The sequence below is a fragment of the Prinia subflava genome, chromosome 13, assembly GCF_021018805.1.
Source record: "Prinia subflava isolate CZ2003 ecotype Zambia chromosome 13, Cam_Psub_1.2, whole genome shotgun sequence".
NCBI classification, from domain to species: domain Eukaryota; kingdom Metazoa; phylum Chordata; class Aves; order Passeriformes; family Cisticolidae; genus Prinia; species Prinia subflava.
The window spans coordinates 3,611,078-3,631,705 of record NC_086259.1 but is presented as its reverse complement, the minus strand read 5'-3'; the positions used below and the strand labels follow the sequence as shown (position 1 = coordinate 3,631,705).

General features: G+C 37.9%; 1 protein-coding gene across 1 annotated transcript; it reads right to left on the bottom strand.

Annotated features, from left to right (window-relative positions):
- Positions 1 to 1,534: 1,534 nt before the first annotated feature.
- On the bottom strand, positions 1,535 to 20,392 carry SLC7A9 (solute carrier family 7 member 9). Its single transcript, XM_063410954.1, has 13 exons — positions 20,291 to 20,392; positions 20,070 to 20,195; positions 18,695 to 18,842; positions 17,529 to 17,771; positions 16,847 to 16,972; positions 16,417 to 16,516; positions 14,966 to 15,010; positions 14,286 to 14,409; positions 12,427 to 12,530; positions 11,534 to 11,630; positions 3,499 to 3,648; positions 2,768 to 2,942; positions 1,535 to 1,824 (listed from the first exon to the last, which is right to left on the bottom strand). The coding sequence occupies exons 2-13, from the start codon at positions 20,172 to 20,174 to the stop codon at positions 1,760 to 1,762; spliced, it is 1,482 nt and encodes a 493-aa protein (XP_063267024.1). The 5' UTR covers positions 20,175 to 20,195; positions 20,291 to 20,392; the 3' UTR covers positions 1,535 to 1,759.
- Positions 20,393 to 20,628: the final 236 nt, after the last annotated feature.

The window sequence follows — 20,628 nt, the reverse complement described above, 5'->3', positions numbered from 1 at the left end:
GCTCCTGGAGACCGACAGCGTGTGCTCCTGCAGGCAGCGGGGATGGAGGAGGAATCGTCTCGCTGGCTGTGCAAAACGAAGGTGAATTCTAGTGCAGCCTCTTTCTCCCGGAACCTCTTCTCTGGGACCAGCTGCTGAATGTTCCTAGTTTTGCAACTAAACTCCGTGGAAGTGCATGAGGGGTGCAGAGAGCGGAGCGCACAGACCTGTGTGTGCTGCACTTCATAAGCGGCAGGAAAGTGAAAGAAGGAAAAGGGAAAGTGAAGACCAGCGCACACTTTTAGTTCTAGGACCTTTGGACAGGGAGCAATTGCTGGACATAGAAACTTTTGAAGCTGGGCTCGGCAAAAGTGAAAGAATGTGATGGCACATGCAGCAGATGAAGTGCATCGCTCCACGGGGTGTGTTGCTTTTCACATGATGCAAGTTAAAAGTGGAGACAGCAACAGTTTGCTGAGCAGGCACCTTTTTGACCAATATTTATACTTGGTACAGTTAGTTTAGGTTCAGGAGCTCTGCATGATTTAAAGAACCTGATAGTACATAATGTGAAAGAAGCTCATAGCCCCGGTTTGCTTGGTGGTGTTGATGTCCTTCGAAGCGAATGTGAAACTCAGCAGATGTTTACTCCTCTTTTGTTTCCAGATTAAGATTATGGATCTGGGCTCAGTGAGACAGCAAAAATGTAAAGGTGTATGCAGCTGATATCAAAAAACATAACACCAATGTCTGTTGTACAGCTTAAAGCTGCATTGGAAAAACTGATGCTCAGTGCTGCCCTTTTTTGTTGTGCTACAATCTTTTTTTAAGGCAGCAGACCCTGACTGTCTCTCTGTGAGGCTGAAGTTATAGGATGCAATATCCAACATCAAAGACTGATGTTTTGGTAGCTAGTATTCAGTCTAAGAACCTAAGGACAGAGTTAGGCTGGCATTAATGTGACTTTTTTCCTTTCTGTGATGCTGTAAGAGCTGTGTTATTTTTCCTTAGTGTCATCAGAAGCATCTTGAAACTGCTGCTGCTACGTTTTGCCATCTTCATAACTGAGAAGGTTTTTTGAGTAATTTGTATGGAAAATCACACTCTGAAAAGCCAGTGTCCATAAAGGAGACAGAGTGCTGTGACTTTATTTGAATAACAGGAGAGAGGCCACTGGGGCACAGCCCAGGGGGTTTTCTCTGGGGGTTTCGGGGGGTGCAGCCTCCTTTATCCCAAGCTCCCGGCTGCACGGTGCCCTCTCCCCTTCCCCAGTGCTGAGGTGCTCCGAAGGCACAGCCTTCCCAAACCACCTACCACACATCCCCCCTGAACCTGCCATTTCCCCCAAAGTTCAGCAGCTCAGGCTTGTGCAGACGCTTTGTCTCTTTCGGGAGTCAAACTGTCTGAGCTCTGTAACAAACCTGTGGCTTGAAGCTGGTAGAGACACTGACACCCATTTCAAAGACATTAACACACACACACCTTCACCCGTGGGATCGTTTGTAAAGATATTAAAACACATCTTTGGTAAAAATTTTAATTCAGAAAATAAGGCACCATAACTTATTAACAAACAAGGAAACCAGCTTTGCTGGACACTGTAGTCTGGCTTAGAAATCTTTTATTATATATGTTTGATGCTTTGCAGTACTCAAGTGTTGCAAAACTAATACACCAGTACAAACATAACAATTTAGCAACTATATATGAGTGCCAAACAAAACTGAATCTACTTCAACCAGTTCAGCACTTAAAAACAACCTGGTGGGTATAAAATACTTCATTCAGTAACTTCCTCTTCTGGAACAACTTCCAAAAGCATCTGGAGGTGCATTGTGATGGGCTCTGAGGAAAAGATTTATTGTTAGAAGCTTTATAAGAGAACAATATTTCAATTCAAAATATTTTTCTAAGTGAGAACACTATTCTTCCTCATAATTGGTTTTTTATGTGTATTCCTATTTCAGAATGAAAAATAAAGGGAGGGGAATAAACAGTCTTCAGATCCAAACTACAGCATTCCACAATTCCAAACTTACATTAGAGTACAATGCTTCCAATTACATAATTAAAATTATAATTGATTATAATTATTACATTACAATTAATAGTCCTGGGGACAAGAGAGACAGATTATGAACTTTTTTAATGTCTGTAGAACTACTAATGCTGTTGTATTCAGCTAATTCCAGTTAGCCTCTTAGAAATACCTGTGTATCCTGTTCTACCTGAGATAATATCAGAGTTTCTCTAGGAACTATGCAATCAGTTCATAAATGGTCATGCTGGTTTTCACTGTACTCAGCTCTGGGATTATTTTTTATTTTAATGCTGTTAGCATTTTTTTAGTAAGGATAGTAAAATTAATTTTAAAATAATAAAATTAATTTAAAAGCTCAAAGCCCAGTGTTTGGTGGTGTAAGAATTTTTGTCTGCTAATCTTTAGTTAATCACTAAAGCAATGTTTTAAAATACAGCTAATTCAAAAACTAACTTTACAGATTAATTAGTTCTGTTTCTTTGTGCTACTACAGTAATGCAGTAATGTGTTGTTTTTTGTGAATTAAGTTTAATTTTTCCTCAAGGCAGGCATTACTTCTTTTCAACAGGAAGAGGTAAAATACAGTCTTCAATAAAACTCACTGCATGCTAGGAAAATTCCTTCCCTCCATTCTGCTCACATGCTTTAGAAGGGATTGACCAGAGAGTAAGCTTCATTATACTAATTAATCTCAAGTTTAGCAACTGTTCTGTTGAGTTTGGAGATGGCTACCTGAGGTATACTTACTTGATATTTTTTGTGGCCACTTGAATTTTAAATGAACAAAAAGTGCATAAACTATAAGTCCACTAAGAATAAATAAAGCACAGTACAAATAGGCCAGTTCAGGTGCACTGATGATCGGTGCCAATATCAGTACAATTGCAACCCCTGTTACTATGACAGGAATGATGATGGGTATCTGCAAGATATAAAGAATAAAATCACTTCTTCATTCTTTAGCTGTTCATAGAGAAATTGCCTGTGTGAAAGAATATTTTGATTGCCTTATGCATTTTTTAATTTAAAATTTTCTGGAATCAGACAGGACAATTGGAAGAGTAGCAGAAATATGGACAGAACATGCTGAATTATTCCCAAATATCTCTTAGTGAATATTTCAAATTGCAGTGGACAAGCTTGCACTTTAATAAATGTGGGAACTGACTTACATGCAAGGACCTAGGGTCTTATTTTGGATATTCTTTGAATGCCAGTCTGCTGACTGTAATTACTCATCTCTGAAAAATTGGCTTGTGCCCTGTAGTCTGTGCAAGTGAAAATCAACATTCTGAAATCTTTTCCTAGTCCTTATGAGCTTAGTCCTACTGCAGATCTGCTATTAAACGACTAGATTTCAGCTAAGGGGAATGAAAAACAAGGATACTGCCCAAGGATGCTGTTTAAATATCCAGGTAGCTAGTGGGAATTCATGCTACAGCATCTATGGAATGGAGGAAAAGCCATACAGAACTTACCCTGATAGGTCTGGTGGCTTCCTTCCTTGTAAACCTCATAACAATTAGTGCAAGTACAGTTAAACCATAAAATATCCAGACCGCAAAACTAAAGTAATTTATGAGAGTATCAATGTCACCAGGAATAATATAAATAATAGCAATGATCCCCTAAAAATGAAAACAAAAATTAATGTAGTCCATTGTAGAAGAAGGCTGAATATTACTTCTGTTTCAATACAGCTGCATGTGTAATGTTCTAGAGTATGAACTGTGAATGCTTTTGCTTAAACATTTGGGTGTAAGTGTATTGCAGCACCATTAAAGATTGTGACTACATCCTGCCAACATGTGGCTACTTTTGTGTGCAATCTTAATTCTATTTTAAGTCAAAATGCTTAAAATTTTTATGCATTAGTCAGTTTTATTGTTGACTGAATATCTTGAAGGTACAAAATATATTTTTGGGTTTTTAATGTTACTGGGATGGAAAGGAATGAGGAGGAGGTGTCTTTACATACAAACTGTGGGGCTGATGGTAGATAAGGCCAGATAGGGGGATGTGAAAGAAGCAATGGGGAGAACCATAAATTCCATAAGAATTCCATTAATTGACACAGACTGTTAGTCAAGACCATGCTAAGTCTGTGGATTTAGAGAAGAGCAGAGACAGGAAAAGGAAAAGGAAAAGGAAAAGGAAAAGGAAAAGGAAAAGGAAAAGGAAAAGGAAAAGGAAAAGGAAAAGGAAAAGGAAAAGGAAAAGGAAAAGGAAAAGGAAAAGGAAAAGGAAAAGGAAAAGGAAAAGGAAAAGGAAAAGGAAAAGGAAAAGGAAAAGGAAAAGGAAAAGGGTTTGTAATTGTACCACTTACTATCCAGGATATAAGAGGCTTGAAAAAGGAATTACCCCCCAAATTTGGATGATCCCACAGGGGTGGGAGAAAAGATAAAGGTATATTTGGGAAATACATGGAAGGATTGGGATTTTCTTTGGGGGATTTTTGTGAGAGAAATGAATGATTTTGCAGAAAGTTCAGCAGCTGTGGGAGGATGAGCATCCTCAAGCAGAGGCGGGGCTGGACCCAGTGCACCTACAGTGGATGATGCCATCCCCCAGGTGGGCCCCCAGTGGGACACAAATAATCAGGCCAGTCTGGCTCACCTCCACAATTACTGTGCGTATTTGATTGGGGCAATCGAATCAGCAGCTCCTAGAACTAGCAACACAGCTGAGGCTATGTCATTAGAACAGGAAAATCATGAAAGCCCCTCTCCATTCTTTGGAGAGGATTAGGGATGCCTTGTGGAAGCACGGGGGGATGGATCCTGAGGGACCAGCTTTGACACATTGCTGAAGGTACCATTTGTTACTAAATGGCCTGAGATAAGGAAAGGAGCACAGAAAGATGAAGAGGGGGAAAATAAGCCTCTGGAGGAACTGGTTAGAAAGCAACACAGATATATGTAAGAAGGGATGAAGAAAAGGCAAAAGCAAAGGCAAACATGATGGCAGAGGTTTCACAGGGTCCAAGGGGTCTCCTGGGGACAGGGGGGACAGGGTCAGCCTCAAGGAAGGGGCAGAAGCATTCCCTCCCCAGCAGGGGAGAGCCAACCCAAACAGCAAGTGGGAGAGAATCAGTGTGCTGTCTGCAGGGCAGAGGGACACTGGAAGCAGGGCAGTCTGCAGAGACAGCTGAACTCTCGGGAGGAGGAAGTCCAGAGGATAATGGAGATGGATTGTCAGGGGTGTCAGGGGCTCACACTATAGCAGGGAACCATCACAGTGGAGCCCTTGCTAACTTTTAAGGTGGGTCCAGATCAAGAGGAAGTGTGTTTCCTGATAGACACAGGGGCCTCTCAATCAACCTTGAATTTTATTCCCAAGAGGGGAAGATTGTCAAAAAGGTCCTTGATTATTCAAGGGATGAGTGTAAAGGATGAGCGGGTGCATTTTTTTCAACTGCTGTTAATAGGTGTGGGGGATAGGTTTGAAATGCATTAATTCCTCTTTGTTCCTAATTGTGATTGTAATTTACTGGGAAGGGATTTGATGATTAAAGTGGGATTGCAAATTAGTATTGCGAAAAATGATACAGAGTCCAACACTGTGGTAACTTTGTGCAGAATGTCTGAGAAAGCTTATGCTGAAATAAACCCAGAAGTGTGGGCAACCCCAGGGAAATAGGGAAAATTAGACATAGAGCCTCTCCAAATTAGTTTGAAGCAATCAGGACGAGTGGTGTCTATAAAGCAAAACCCTACTTCAAGGGAAGGAAGGAAGGAAGGGGTTACAGCCTGTCATTGAGTGCCTGCTAAAGGCAGCCATGTATGTCTCCCTCTAACTCTCCTATCCCGCCAATTAAGAAACCAGATGGAACCTTTAGAAAGGTGCAGGATCTAAGAATAAATGAAATTGTCAAACCAAGGCATCCCACAGTTCCAGATCCCTGTATCGTCCTGAATCAAAGCCCTTCTTCACATCAGTATTATTCAGTACTGGATTTGAAGGATGCTTTCTGGAAGTGTATGATTACAGTAAACTGTATTTTGCTATTGATGGTGAACAGGAGGAAGGAGGGAAAATGGTAAAACAACAATTGACATAGACAGTTGTCCCACAGGATCACTGGTTTTGTTCAGGCAAGCCTTGCAGAAAATATGAGGAGAGTTTGCTCCACCCTCAGTTAGGTTGTTGCAGTATGTGGATAATTTGCTTTTATCAGGGGAACAGGAAAGGTGATTGAAGAGGCTACTGTGAAGCTGCTTAATTTTCTTGCTAAAAAGAGACTTAGAGTGTCTGAAAAGAAGGTGCAGTTGGTAGAGAAAAAGGTTAAATATTTGAGACATATTTTGACTGGAGGGTTGCAGTGTATTGATCCAGAGAGAATACAAGAAATTTTACAAGTACTTTTACCCCAGACAAAGAAGGAGTTACGGCAATTTTTTAGGGTTGGTGAGGTACTGCAGATCATGGATTGAGGATTTTTCTGGTTTAGTCAGCCCTTATATGACTTTTTAACCCAAGACAGTCTGAATGTTGTGGTACGGACACCAGAAGGAGAGCAAAGCTTTAGAAAATTAAAAGACAAATTGGTTAATGTCCCAGTCTTAGCTCTTCCAGACTCAGAAAAGGAATTTGAGTTATATGTGCATGTCAAACAAGGCCATGCTAAAGGAATTTTGGTACAACAACATGGGGGAACATGGCAGCCTGTTGCTTATTTTTCTAAACTGTTAGAGCCAGTGGCCAGAGGCTGGCCCCATTGTCTGCAGAACTGTGCAGCCACAGCCTTGATGGTAACTGAGGCACGAAATCTGACAAGGGGAGGGTATCTGAGTGTTACACTCTCACATCAGGTTACAGCTTTGTTAACTGAAAGAGCCTCTAAGTGGATGACCAGTGCTGGGTTATTACAGTATGAATCTTGTTTAATGGAACAGGAGGAGTTAGAATTGAAAAGTGGGGAAGGGTTTAACCCAGCCTCCTGTCTGAACAGCCCTGAAGAGGGGGCCAGGAAGAAACCCATGAGATAGATCCAAGAGATAGATCTCCAGACCCGGGCTAGGGAAAATTGATGAGACACTGCCTAGCCTGAGGGAGAAAATGTGTTTATTGATGGGTCTTCAAGGGTGGTAGAAGGGAAGCAATTTACAGGATATGCTATCATTAATGGAAAGGAATTAAAACAGGAGATATTGCTGCCCACATGGTCAGCTCAGATAGCTGTGTGTGCTTGTGAGAGCCTGGGAATTCTATTGGGACAAGAGAGTGAATGTTTTTACTGATTCTAAATATGCATATGGAGTGATACATGCCTTTGGGGAATTATGGGAAGAAAGAGGTTTGTTAACCTGTAGGGGAAAAACGTTAGCTGATGAGAACTTAATTTCTCACCTGTTGGAGGTGGTAAATTGGCCAAAAGGGGTGGCAAATAGGACAAGTTAGGGGACACCAGGCAGGGTGCTCAGAGGAGGCAATAGGAAACCAACTGGCTGATAAAGAAGCTCTGAAAGCTGCACTGTTGCCAGAAATCTCTAAGATCCCCCCTTTGCTCCCAGTAACCCCAGCACTGCCAGAGAAACTGTCTTTTCTGCCAGAGGAGCTCCAGATAATTAAAAAGAGTGGGGCAGAAGAAAGAGGGGATAATTGGTTTACAAGGGTTGCTGAGCAGTGGATACCAAAAGCTCTGGCCTTACAGATATTAAAACAACTCCATAAAGGGAGACATTGGGGCTCTCAAGGACTGGCAGAAGCCTTCCTCAAAATGTATGTTGCTGTGGGTCTTTTTACTCTGGCAAGGAGAGCTATTGAGGGTTGTTTGATTTGTGCTAAAACCAATAATAGGGTTACAAAGAAAATTCCCAGGGGAGGGAGACCTTAGGCTGTACATCCCTTCCAAAGACGCCAGATGAATTTTACCAAAAATGCCCCTAGTGGCAAGGTTTAAATATCTTCTGATAATAGTATATCAGCTAACAGGGTGGACAGAAACATTTCCAACTACTTCAGCAACTACAGCATCAGTTATTAAGGTATTTTTGGAACAAATAATTCCAAGATATGGGATTGTGGAAACAATAGACTCAAATAAGGGAACTCATTTTATAAGAAAAATTCTTCAAGGAGTTATGACTGCTTTAGGAATACAATGGAACCCCCATATTCCCTGAATTGAACTGGGTTGGAAGAATGGAAGGAGAAATAAAGAAACACTTTTTGAAACTGGTGATAGAAACTAAGATGCCATGGGTACAGCTCTTGCCACTGACTTCAACAAGAATAAGGGCCAGACCCAGAAGAGATATTCAATTATGTCCCTTTAAAATGATGATTGGAATTCCTTACCCTTCTAATTCTAAACCTAGTGGGGGGGTTGGAAATACGTGATGTATATTTAAAATGATACGTGGCCAGCATACTGCCTTTTGTGAAATTTCTTCAACAAGAAGCTCAGACCCTCCCTTTGAACTTTGCTGTTCATAACATCCAGCCAGGGAGTTTAGTCCTGGTTGAGGAGCGGAAAGAAGCACCACTGGTGCTGAAGTGGTGTGGACCTTTCCAAGTGTTACTGACCACAGAAACAGCCGTCAAGGCAGCTGAGCACGGGGGGAGCCCACCACACCCTGGTCAAGGTCTCTGAGGCCCCAGGGGTTTGGACTTCTCAGCTGGAGGAGAAGGACAGCAGGCCATGACTGACACTCTGCAGGAGTGCACCGGAGCAGCACCCACTGCATCGACATGAGGGGACGCCTCGGTTGCCTACCCACAGACTTCCTGCTGAAATAACCTGTGTGGCTATTTCAATCCTTCTCTAGGATCTCCACTCACTAGGGGCTAATACTTGCTGTCACTGTTTTCATTATGTTAAGTGGTTGCTGTGCCTTCACTCACCACAGAAGATGATGCAGAAGACAACATGAAAATGAGATTATGAAATTAGATTACACCACTAGAATGTTTCTCTTAATAATCTTACCTTTGTATTGTCAATTAGGTTTGGGCAAGAGGTGGGAGAATTGTTTTTAAATCCTAGGAGAAAAAGTAGCAAAAACCTTTAACTTTAGCAATTGTTGGTTCTGCAGAGGGCCAGAAGGATCTGAAGACTGGCCATAGGTCAGTTGAACCTAAATGGTGGGTCAGGACCCTGAGTGAGGACCATAATGGAACAGGATTTTTGGATGAGGAAGGAAGTCCATGACAGCTTCATTCTTCTGAAAGAGGTATTTATTGTCTAAATAGAACAGCAGGCATATACATGGGAAAAAGTGTTTGTGACTGCAGTTTATCTTTGGGTTTAGATTGTTGGGCCCCTAACTGTCCTTCTTGTGACTGTTCTACATATCAAGGCAGATGGAGTCAAACACAGGTTAAGCTCAGTAATGGTAGCTGGGTAAGGTGTTCCTACACAATTACCAAAAGGATTTTGAAGGCTGTAAAGCAGTGGGGAAGGACAGGGGGCTTTGACCACTTATTTCTAAGCTGCCCCTGAGATAATTCCACAAGTAGGACACACGTTGTCCATGACTATCAGTAGAAGTGGCAACCCCAGAATTCAAACCCTCTTAATAAATTCTGGTCCAGATCCAACAAAACAGATCTGGGACATAACTGTAGATGGAAATCTCATGTGGGAGCTTGAAAATTCAAATATTATGATCTTATGGTGGGGTAGGTATTGCTGGAGGACCATTAGGCCCAGGAAAAAAAACTGCATTTTGACCCACTAATTGATGATGCAAATTGAGAGGGCTCAATGGGACCTGGGCTTTGAAAGGGCATAACTGGATTTTTGGCCAACACGTTTATTGCAGGTTACCTCCCAACTGGTTAAAATGTTATGTAGAATATATTAAGCCCTTGTTCTTTTTGCTACCACAACTTCAGGGCAATCAGTTAAGAATCGAGGTATATGCTTAGAGAGAAGCAGTCAATCGACGTGTCTCTGGCTGGAGGGAGCACCCAAAAGAGGGGAAAAGATGAATGGCCACTTAAGCAAATCATACAACACTATGGACCAGCCACTTGGAATCCTAATTAATTTATATCAGGTGCCAGAGAACCTATTTATCATTTAAATCAGATAATTAAGTTACAAGCTGTCTTTAAAATAATAACCAGCTGGACAGCTGCAGCTCTTGACCTTCTTGCTGACCAATCCACTCAGATGAGGAATTAAATATTTCAACATTGGATGGTATTAGATTATCTATTAGCAGAAGAAGGAGAAGTGTGTGGAAAATTAAATTACTCTAACTGCTGTTTGCAAAAAGTGGTGAACTAAATAACGAAAAGAATAAGAAAGTTAGCTCATGTACCAGTCCAAACATGGAAAGAATGGGAATGGTACATGTTTTTGTCATTACCTAGTGGGCTATAGGTTAAATGAAAGCTTTTTTTCCTCTTATGTGCTATATCAGTTCTAATCTTTTTACCTTGTATGATCCCTTGCTTAGTGCAACTTATTCAACATGTGATCAAAGGGATGCAGGTGGTAGCCATGCCTACAGATCCAGAAATGGCTACAAGGGACAGAAAATTATGTCCCTTCAAATAATTGCAAAACCAAAAAGGACCCAGGAATAGACAGTTAAATCAATGATAACTAAAGTTTGCAAAGGCAATTACTGAGAAAAGAAGAAGAGGAGGGATTGAAAGGAATGAGAAGAAGGTGTCTTTACAAACAAACTGTGGGGCTGATGGTAGATAAGGCCAGATAGGGAGACGTGATAGAAGCAATGGGGGAACCATAAATTCCATAGGAATTCCACTAATTGACAGAGACTGTTACTCACTCAAGACTGCACTAAATCTCTGGATTTAGAGAAAAAGAACAGAGACACAAAGAAAAAGCAAAAACAGAGGGGCACACATGAGAAAGGAGGTCTGTACCTCTCAAGTACCTCAACTAATGGGGAAAGAGAGAGGGACGTGTGGCTGGGAAATTAACATGAAAAGGAGGCTGCATCCTCTAATAATTTGAGAGACCTCAGGGGAAATGCCCACGACCTCTCCCTTTATTTGAATAAAGTTACAGGCGCCCTTTGTCTCTTCTTTGGACATAAACCTCTAGTTTGTGGATTAATTTTCCTGGCAGAATTGAATATATTTGGTTTTGCCTTGAAGATAAATGGGTAAAATTAAAATAACAAGATATTCTAGATTTATTCTTAAATGTATTTCCTGACTGGATTTTTTTTTAGTGATATGTAAATTTTCTACATGGAAGAAATATTCCTACAGGGAGGAAACAGGGTAGTGATAGCTTGCTTGCAAGCATCCTGTGAAAGGATTCCCTAATACTAACTGTTCAGTTAAGGTTTTGCTTTCATGCAATTGATTCTTAACCACTTTGATTTTTAAAATCCAGTTCTGGAATGAACATGTTCAAATCAGAGAAGTTGGGGGTTTTAGGTAATCTTTTTTCCAAAAGGTATTTAGCAATTTTCTTGTCTAGATAGTTTAAAATGTTTGTCAAAAATGCTTGTAAGAAGCTGTGAAAGTATGTATTACTGGAGAAATTTTTGTGATATTTTTTCTGTACTTAGAATATATACTTACATAAAATATGAGAGCAGGTGCTGGTGTTAAGTGCTTAACACTAATGTAAGATAGTACCTTTAGCATGTGCCCTTCACGACCTGCAACATAAACAAGTCTGACAAAACAAAAACAAGGCAATGCAGTTAGTGTGGAACCCAGACTTTAAGTGGTGTTACTAAATATAGACATCCAACTAATTTCATCAGTATTTTCTTTGATATGCATTGGGATTTAAAGAGTATTGTAGCAGTTTAAAATAAGGGAAATTAAAAAACTAGTATTAAAGTAGTGAGCTAAAACAAATTCTGAACCAGTATTAAAATAATACACTTGAAACTAATTTCAGAATCATTATTTTGCACATGTAATTTAAAATTATTTTGGGAAATGTTACCTACGGTGTCCCTTTTAATTAAATATTTCCTTTTTCTTGTGTTTCATAGCAATAAGCTATACTGACAACTTTCTGTCAAAAAATAGTCTTTACAGCCATTTTTTATTCAGATGCTTTTGAAATTTTAAAATATTTTAAATAGTAATTGAAGCACTGAACAACTGATAGAAAGGAATAGCTTCTCAGTTACCTTTGCTGGTGTAGTCATGTTTTTACTGGTACCTTTTAACTCTTTGTTTCTCAGCTTTAAAATTGATGAGAGATGAAAAAACCTTTTGTGCTATAGTGGTATACATTCATTGAACTGAGAAGAGACTATGTTTTCTGATTTTTCAAACCTGAATAGCCACTGTTTATTTTTGAAAGGTAAACAATATAGCTAGATTTACAAGCAATCTTAAATTACATTTTGTACAATATGGATCAGAAGAATGTCCTTATGTCTGTAGATACACATATATAAATTTTTCCATCCTTCAAAACCTTTCAATTGAAGATATTTAGAATGAGGACTTACCTGCCTGCAGTAAAACAGGTGCCATTGGCGGCTCCAAGTGTCGAACATACCACAAAGAGAGGAACTATCCAAGAGGCTGGATAAAGGACTCTGTCTCCAAATGTCTGGGATATGGAATTAGAATTAATCACTTCTGTCATTTTAACTTCCATTTAGTATATTCAGTAATGTTAGAGCTTCTTTGTTGGTAGAGAAAATGGGTATCTGAGCTATGTTGAAAACAACTATGCTGTATATTTCATGTAGTTATTAAGGAATAATATCTATGCCAAATAAAGACCTGGAGTAATTCATTGACTACTATAAAATGGAGTGGAGCATTATTGTCATGATGTTTAAGATGCAACATCTGTAGAAAACATTGGAAGACAGGTGTAGAACTACGAAGAAATTAAATTCTGTTACAGAGATCTGGTTTGGGATGTGACTGCAAAGACAGAAGGAAGGAAGATGGCATTGCTGCAGAGCATTGTCCATACAAGAAGCTGTTTCCAGCCTCTCCAGAAGGAGTAACATTAGTAGTGACAGCATGACAGCCTGAGCCTGAGGGCAAACAAGTATTGGACAAGCTCCCTCTGGTCTTTCACCACATCTGAGTTCTCACCTGTGGCAGGGTATGGTACTTGTTGCTGTAGATCTCATGTAGGTAACATTGACCGACAGCAAATTAATTTGAATTTAAATGGTTTTGACAGGTAGGTTTGGGGTTTTAGTTGTTTGTTTGGGGTTTTTTTTAGTAAGTCAAGCATAAAGAGCTTTGGTTTTGCACAAATCTGACATCAGTAATGTTTCTTGGTCCAGAAGTGGGACACTCAAAGGGTACTTACAGCTACGTAGACCGCCCTGCACAGTGCACTCCCTTTGTTGTGCTGCCTCTGCTCAGTGCCAGTTCTGAGATTTTGTTAATTTAGTCTGATCATTTCAGTGCTAGTTGATGTGTGTTCAGATTGTAATTGTTGATAGTTGTTGAGATTGTAAATTTAAGGATATATTGAAGAGGACTAGTTCTTATACAAGATTTAACTTCCTACATTCTTTACTGTACCTTCTGGTGCTGACAAGCTACTGAAAACACAGAAGATCTAAATTTTAAAAGCTTTTATTAAAAAAAAAAAAAAAAAAAAGCATTTCAACATTACTGCACTTCTTCACTATGCTAGAGTATATATTTAAATGCTTGTCACATACTGTTTGTTTTCCCCAAAAACTAGCATTAGGAAAATTGTTGCAGGACCTCAACAGTTGTTTCAGAGAAATGGAAAATTTACTGAGTGGAACTGAAGGGGCAGATGTATTTTCCACGGTTTCAGAAATTTACATAATTTCTAATTTTACCTCTAAGAGTATGTCTTGCAAAAATGTAAAAATAATATCTTCAAAATTTGTTAAGGATAAAAGCCCAAAAAGAATAAGGTGGAAATGAATGATGGACTATTTGTTGTTATCTCCATAACAACAAGCTTTGATCTACTGTCATTTGGCATGTGCTTTCTCAGAAGTCCTGCAAACACTGAAAATGGCAAAGCAACTGTCAGATGTTATTTCTCTTTCCATCTTTTTGATGCCTGTAGAAAGCAGTCACCCTCTGACCAGCAATGCTTACAAAATGTTTGCTGAAGACTGCATTACTTTTGCTTCCTTCTTTTATTCCCATTTGGATATGATAGAGCTACTCTTTAACAGGCATTACTGAAATTTCAGATTAAGCAATGATGGTAGATAATGGGGGGAAAGGTGGCACTAACAGCTTAGACTAAAATTAATTTTATCTTACAAAAAATTAATGGAACTTAAGGACTTACATCACTTCAGTGCACACAGTCCTCTTCAGATTTCAATTACAAAGTTAAGTAGCTTACCACAGCAACTGCCTGGGACTGCAGGAGCTCTGTTGAAGTCATTACGGTGAAATAGGAAACGTTTATCAGAACGTAACAAACCGTAACAAAGGGGATTCCAATAATTATAGACAGTGGAAGATTTCTAAAGAATGGAAAAGTAAGACCCCGTCAGCATTGCTGTATCACTGGTACAGTTGTCATAGTAAACTCTGGATTCTTACTTTTCCTGATATGCTCTTTAGGTGTATTTATTTATTTTTTTTTTTACTGTAGAAAATCAGGATTATATATATATATATATATTTATATATATTATATAAATATAAAATATTAATAAATATTATAAATATATATATTATATAAATATAAATATAATATATTTATATATATTATATAAATATATTTATATTATATAAATATAAAATATTAATAAATATAAATATATATCTATATTATATATATATTATATATATATTATTTACTGTAAATCAGGATTATAAAAAAGGAAAAATACAAATCATGCAAAGATACAAAGCCTGTAATACAGAATAATTAGTTTTGTCTGTTAGTGCTCAAACCTTGAATACTAGACTATTAGTGTTTTTTAAAAACAAACCAAAATACAGGCTTGCTTATAGAAAAATATATAGTGTTTGATTTGTTGCCAGTAAAAACACTGTTTTTCTTCATAGTTTTACCTGTAAGGATTTTTAAGTTCTTCTGTGATGTAATTGAGTTGATTCCTGTAAAGAAAAATATTCATAGAGAATTTTAGCAATCAGGTGTTTAAATATGACTATACTATGAAGTGAGATGTTTTTTCTTGTGTTATTGTTTTTAATCTTTTCACTTAAAAAAAAAAAGAAAAAAAAATGTAAAATCAATCTTTTAAGTGGGAAAACTACATGACAAAACCTATGTGAGCTTCTTATCCAAAAGTCAGCCTCTTGATTCACCATCTCTTTTTCAGTACTCATTATCTCTAGCATCTCTGAGACTCTAAATCTTGGATAAAATATCTCAGAATAATCAAACAAAAATTTGTTTGATCTTAGATTTACAGGATTGCCTTTCAACTTCAAGCTTTGCAGTACCTGAGTCTTTTCAAATAAAAGCACAAGTGTGCTGAGGGCAAAGAGTAAAGCAAGTCTGCTGGTGTTTTACAGTGGTTCTGTAAGTCATACTGTCTTTAGAAAACAGGCATGAAAACTTTTTTAAGGATTATACCTATCTGAATTATAATTTCCGAATATTCATTTTTGCCAGAGCATGTAGACCAATTGAAAAAAGGTTTTTATATTTATCCACTGTGAAAATCTGAAGAGTAAGTATTTACAGTTCAAAGGTAAATTTTCAAATGTTAGTGCCCGGCAGTTACATACACAAATAATTATTTAGGGATCAGCTTCTATGCCCTCTTAAGAAGTCCATATAAATCTTAAAGAGTCCATATAAATGCCTGAATCAGCAGATTTACATGCCTGAGTTGAGATACTCAAGCTTGGAAACAGAACCTAAAGAATCATCTATTTAAAATAAATTCAGTTTCAAAAGCTTTTAAATGGGAATTGCTGTGTGATAGACCAAGATTATATTCTTATTTGCTTCCAAAGTACAGACTTATATGCAGACTTGTGCAGTTTGTACATTTAAGAATAACAATGGATTTGTGCCAACAGAACTATGCCAACTGACATTCCCTAAGAAAAAATCTGCAATTTGAACCTTATAATTTCTGACACTCAGTTCCTTTTTATGTTCTCCTGTACTAATCAAACAGCACTACATATTTCATAGGAAATGGAATTTGATGGGGTAACCTGCAGGGAAAGCTATTTTATCTAACACAATGGAATTAAACTGCATTATATTCTCCTCATTACTACGTTATCTAAGCACCTTCAGCAACAAAGCAGTAGTAGTAATCCTTTTGGGATCTAATATATTTTCTTTCCCTAATAAACTGCAACTAAAAGAGGGCAGAGTTTTGGGGTTTTTTTAAGCAAACTAGTGATATTCTTCCAGAATTCATCAAGACATTCTTAATTATGAGTCAGCTGTTAAATTCTTCAGATAGTTCTGCAGGGAGAGAGTAAAGCAGTTAAAGGCTGTTTAACTGTGACTGTCAAGGCTAATAAAGATTCCTTACCATCCATCATATGCCCAGAGTCCATTATAAAATGCCAAACTGATAGAACCAGCAGAAATTTTACTGTCCTTGAAAGCATCTTTGAAGTTTTCAGTTCTTCCTGCAAATAAGAGGAAGATTACTGACCTGTGTTGAAATTAATTCTTGTAATTCCCTCCAGATGAAAAACATTCCAACACATGTCTCATGTTTTGAAACTTTTCACCAATAAAATTAATTAATACCCTTTTGTATTCATTGATCTGTAGTGTTGCATTTTCCAAACATCCCTCTTCTGTAAAAGAAAATACCATAATTTCCAAGAGATAAAACCCTGAATTAAGAGATTCAGGACTGTGCCTTATTACTGTGCCACTTTTGTCAGTGAGTAATTTTTAATGATCATAGCAAAAGCTAAAATAATTTTTTCAAGTAACATATATTTTATTACCTTGTGCAAGGAGAACAATTCCACTTACAATAATGATTGTGACAATGATCATTTTAGCAGCTGTGAGAAAATTCTGGAGGTAACTTCCCAGCTTCACACTCAATGAATTCACAATTGTAATCACCACTAAAAGAAATCAAATTATAAATGTTTGCACTGTTTGTCAGAATTCAATGAAAAGTTGCCCCTCCCCTTATTTACTATACTGCTTTCCCATCACACTTTTTGTCTATATTAGATACAGCTTTTACTTGCTTGTGCTTGGATAACTTTAACAATAGTGAGGAAAAACAGACTTATGAATTAGATTTTGATAGTATCTTTAACAAAAAATATTTTTAAGTTTCACAGCATTCTGATAATAAAGATATAGTATTTCCACACTTATTTTTTCTTCCTTTACTGCTAGAGATAAGCAATCATGATACAGCTGTATATATCTTAATGAAGAATTTAAAAAACCTCAGACTAGAAAAAAAAACATTTTTAAACCTCTTTTTTATGTTGCTTATTTAGTTATTGTGGGAAGCACTCGCTGGACTTTGTCTTAAAGATTTCTGGTGCCTTTGTGAAGATGAACCTAAGGCAGTTTCAGAGTACTGAAGTGCACTTATTGATGGGGCCAGACACAAGTCACTAGGCAATTTTGGGTCTTGTCTGTCTGAAAAAGTGTGACTCTTACCAATAGCAGCTGCTGCAAGACACTTGATGACAACCTGGGGGGGATCACAGCCTGGATAAAAAGGAGCTGATGCGTATTCCGCAAAGCTGAGACAAATGATTGCAAATGAACTGGGTTTTGTAACCAGTAAGCTTGTCCAGGAAAACAAAAACGCTGGGATTGGGCCAAAAGCCTCCATAAGGTAAGGATATTCTCCCCCAGACTTTGTGATCATTGTACCAAGCTCAGCAAAACAAAGTGCACCTGAAGAACAAGAAACGCGGGTTTAGTTCAGACACTTTTGAACCTGGGGCTGCTTGAACAGATGATCACTTTTTAAGGTAGAAAAGTTAAGGAAATTGATCTATACAGTGCATCATTACTCTCTTCATGTTTCTGTATATGTTACTGTATATGCAAAATAAAATTTTAGTTATTCGTGAGCAATTGAAAAAAATACCCTGAAATTATTCAGATGTAGTCTAAAAATTACTACCATTGATATTTAAGACTTCACCAAAACCAGTATAAACAAACAATTTGATTTAATTCCATTTCTGTTTAAGAAATGAACAGTATAAAGAGCATTTAAGTGAGAACTGCCCTGGCTGATACACCTTGGAACCTTGAAAAAAGAGACTTCCTGCACAATTTTGACATAAAATGTCTGCTAAGCTCAACATTAAAGTACAGTGATACTTCCTGTTCTATGCTGTATGTGGCATCTTGAATTAAGGGTTTTCTTTTATGCTGTCCCATTTGACACAATGCTCAAAAAATTTCTTTGTTTTACTTCTTGAAATATTTTGAAGTGCTTAGTGCTAAATTTTCAGATAGTAGAATTAGAATTACAGGAGTAGAAAGCTAGCAGAAAGTACCTAGCTCACTACCAGTAAATTTCACATATTGTCATATTCTCTTTATTACAGTCAGTGGATAAAGCAGGAAAAACTAAAACTTTCTTTCAAAATAAATTGAGTGTGATTTACAATTTTAAAACTTAGTTTGTCTTCTATAAACACCCCATATTAAATTTATGGTTGAGTACTGCTATGCACATACACAGCAGGAATTAGTTCATGTTGGTCTACATGCTAGTAGCTAATTTGTGAAATGAGAGTAGTATGCAGAAACAGCAGATATGAAGATTTAAGGCAAAGATTCAGATTCTCTGTTGAGTCCTTTACCTAATGTTGCCAGAATTCCACAGCCTGCCCAGACGATTAAACAAGGACCCACAGCTTCAACATTGGCAAGCACTGACTTTGGAGAGACGAAGATACCTGAGCCAATGATTGTACCAACAATCATACAGATTCCACTAATGAGGCCCACCTGGAAATAAAATGAGATGGTTTTATAAGGAATTTCTATTAATTCACCAATCACTTCTCAATATCATAGAACTACAGTAATTATCATTACTGACTTATTGTTATTGGCTCTCAATATGTTAGTTCTATAAAGAAACACATTAAACAATTTTGCAAAGTTTCACTCTTCTTTCCAAGATCTGTATGTACCTTGTGGTGTACTCTTTCTGTTTTCAAAAGTACATCTAATACAAATGTATTTCCTGCCTATTTCCTTTATTTAACTGTCTTTTGGATTATCTGAATCTCAAATACAACTTTGAATGGGTGAACTTGCTCTTTCCCCTCTGATTAAGCAATGGCATTCTTTTACAAGCACTTGATGAATCCTGAATTTTCTAAGATTCAGAAATCATCTTTCATGGATGGAGTTTGTTGTTTTGTTTTGGGTGGTTTTTTGTCTTGTTTTGTTTTTGTTGAGCACCTGTTTTCCTTTCCTTGCTTTAAATATTTGTGCCTGGGAATTGTCTTGATACCACTAGGTGGTGATAAGATCATGTTCTCCTAAGTTTGTAGTGATCTGCAATAAGGTGACTGAAACCACTGAAATTGAGGATGTATTACTAAAACAAGTGGCATGGACTACTTAATATTTTCTGATAGCTATGGCTACTCCAATAACATCAGTGTTTTTGCAGTCTTAGCACCAAACTAAAACCACATAGATAATCTTTTTCCAGGCTACTTAAATTAATTTTAAGAGACGTGCCTCTCCCTCCTGAGATGAAGTGACAACTGTTTTCTAAAGCATCTGTAATTTTCTGGAGGAGACAGATTTTCGCTTGTCTTCAAGTACCAGTGCTTGTTTCTTGGCTATAAACACTCAAAAACTTCCATAAACAATCAGCTGGACAACCCACTACACTTCTGAAAAGTACATGTGGAAAAAAGTTTATGAAATGCTTCAGTTGATCAACTTAGAATAAGTCTGAATTATTTTTATATCTGATAACTTCAACGACATATTCTTGGGGGTTTCATCTGTTTATATCAGAGTTAATTAACTTTAGCAATTAGCAGTTTCTGAAAATGTCAACCAACCACATTTTTGAGATGTTAGCATATTTTTGCTAAATAGGGACACAGTAGTGGTTTCTGTGTGCTGATACATGTGCACAAATATCCCCCTTCCGCCTCCCTCTGCCAACCCCTCACACGTGGATCAAAGGGGGAAAAGAAAAAGGTTTGCCTGCTTTTGTAGGTTCATCCTTTGGGGTTCATTACTCTGAATGGATTGTCTGTCCTCTCCTCCTTTGTCCTTTCCCTTTCGTCTCTTCAAGCTTTCTTCAGCCATTTGTCTTTCTTGTTGAAGTTTCTAATGAAATAAAAACAAAATCTTACTCTAGCATATTATTGCTGCTTGAATTTTGCTGATATATGTGGGTACAAAATAGTATAGGTAAATACTACCAGAAAACAAACACATGCACGCACTCACTCATCGGCAAAGGGCTTCCCTTCCCTGAACTACCTCCTCAGGGAGGAAAACAAAGAGAATTATGTCACTTCACCTCCTCCGTCTGCCTTGCTGTGGATTTGGATCATACCCACCTGGCAAGTGAATGTCTGTGTCTTCCCTCGCAGCTTACATTCAGTTTCGATGATGTCCTGGAACAATCAAGCTTTTACAGCCAGTCCTTCCTTTGAATTCCTCCGAAGGTCCAGTCAGATTTTATCTTCCTCCCAAAAGCTAGTGTGTTTTCTTCTTATCTAGGAGGCCTTCTTGCCATTCTTCAATAAATTAGGCC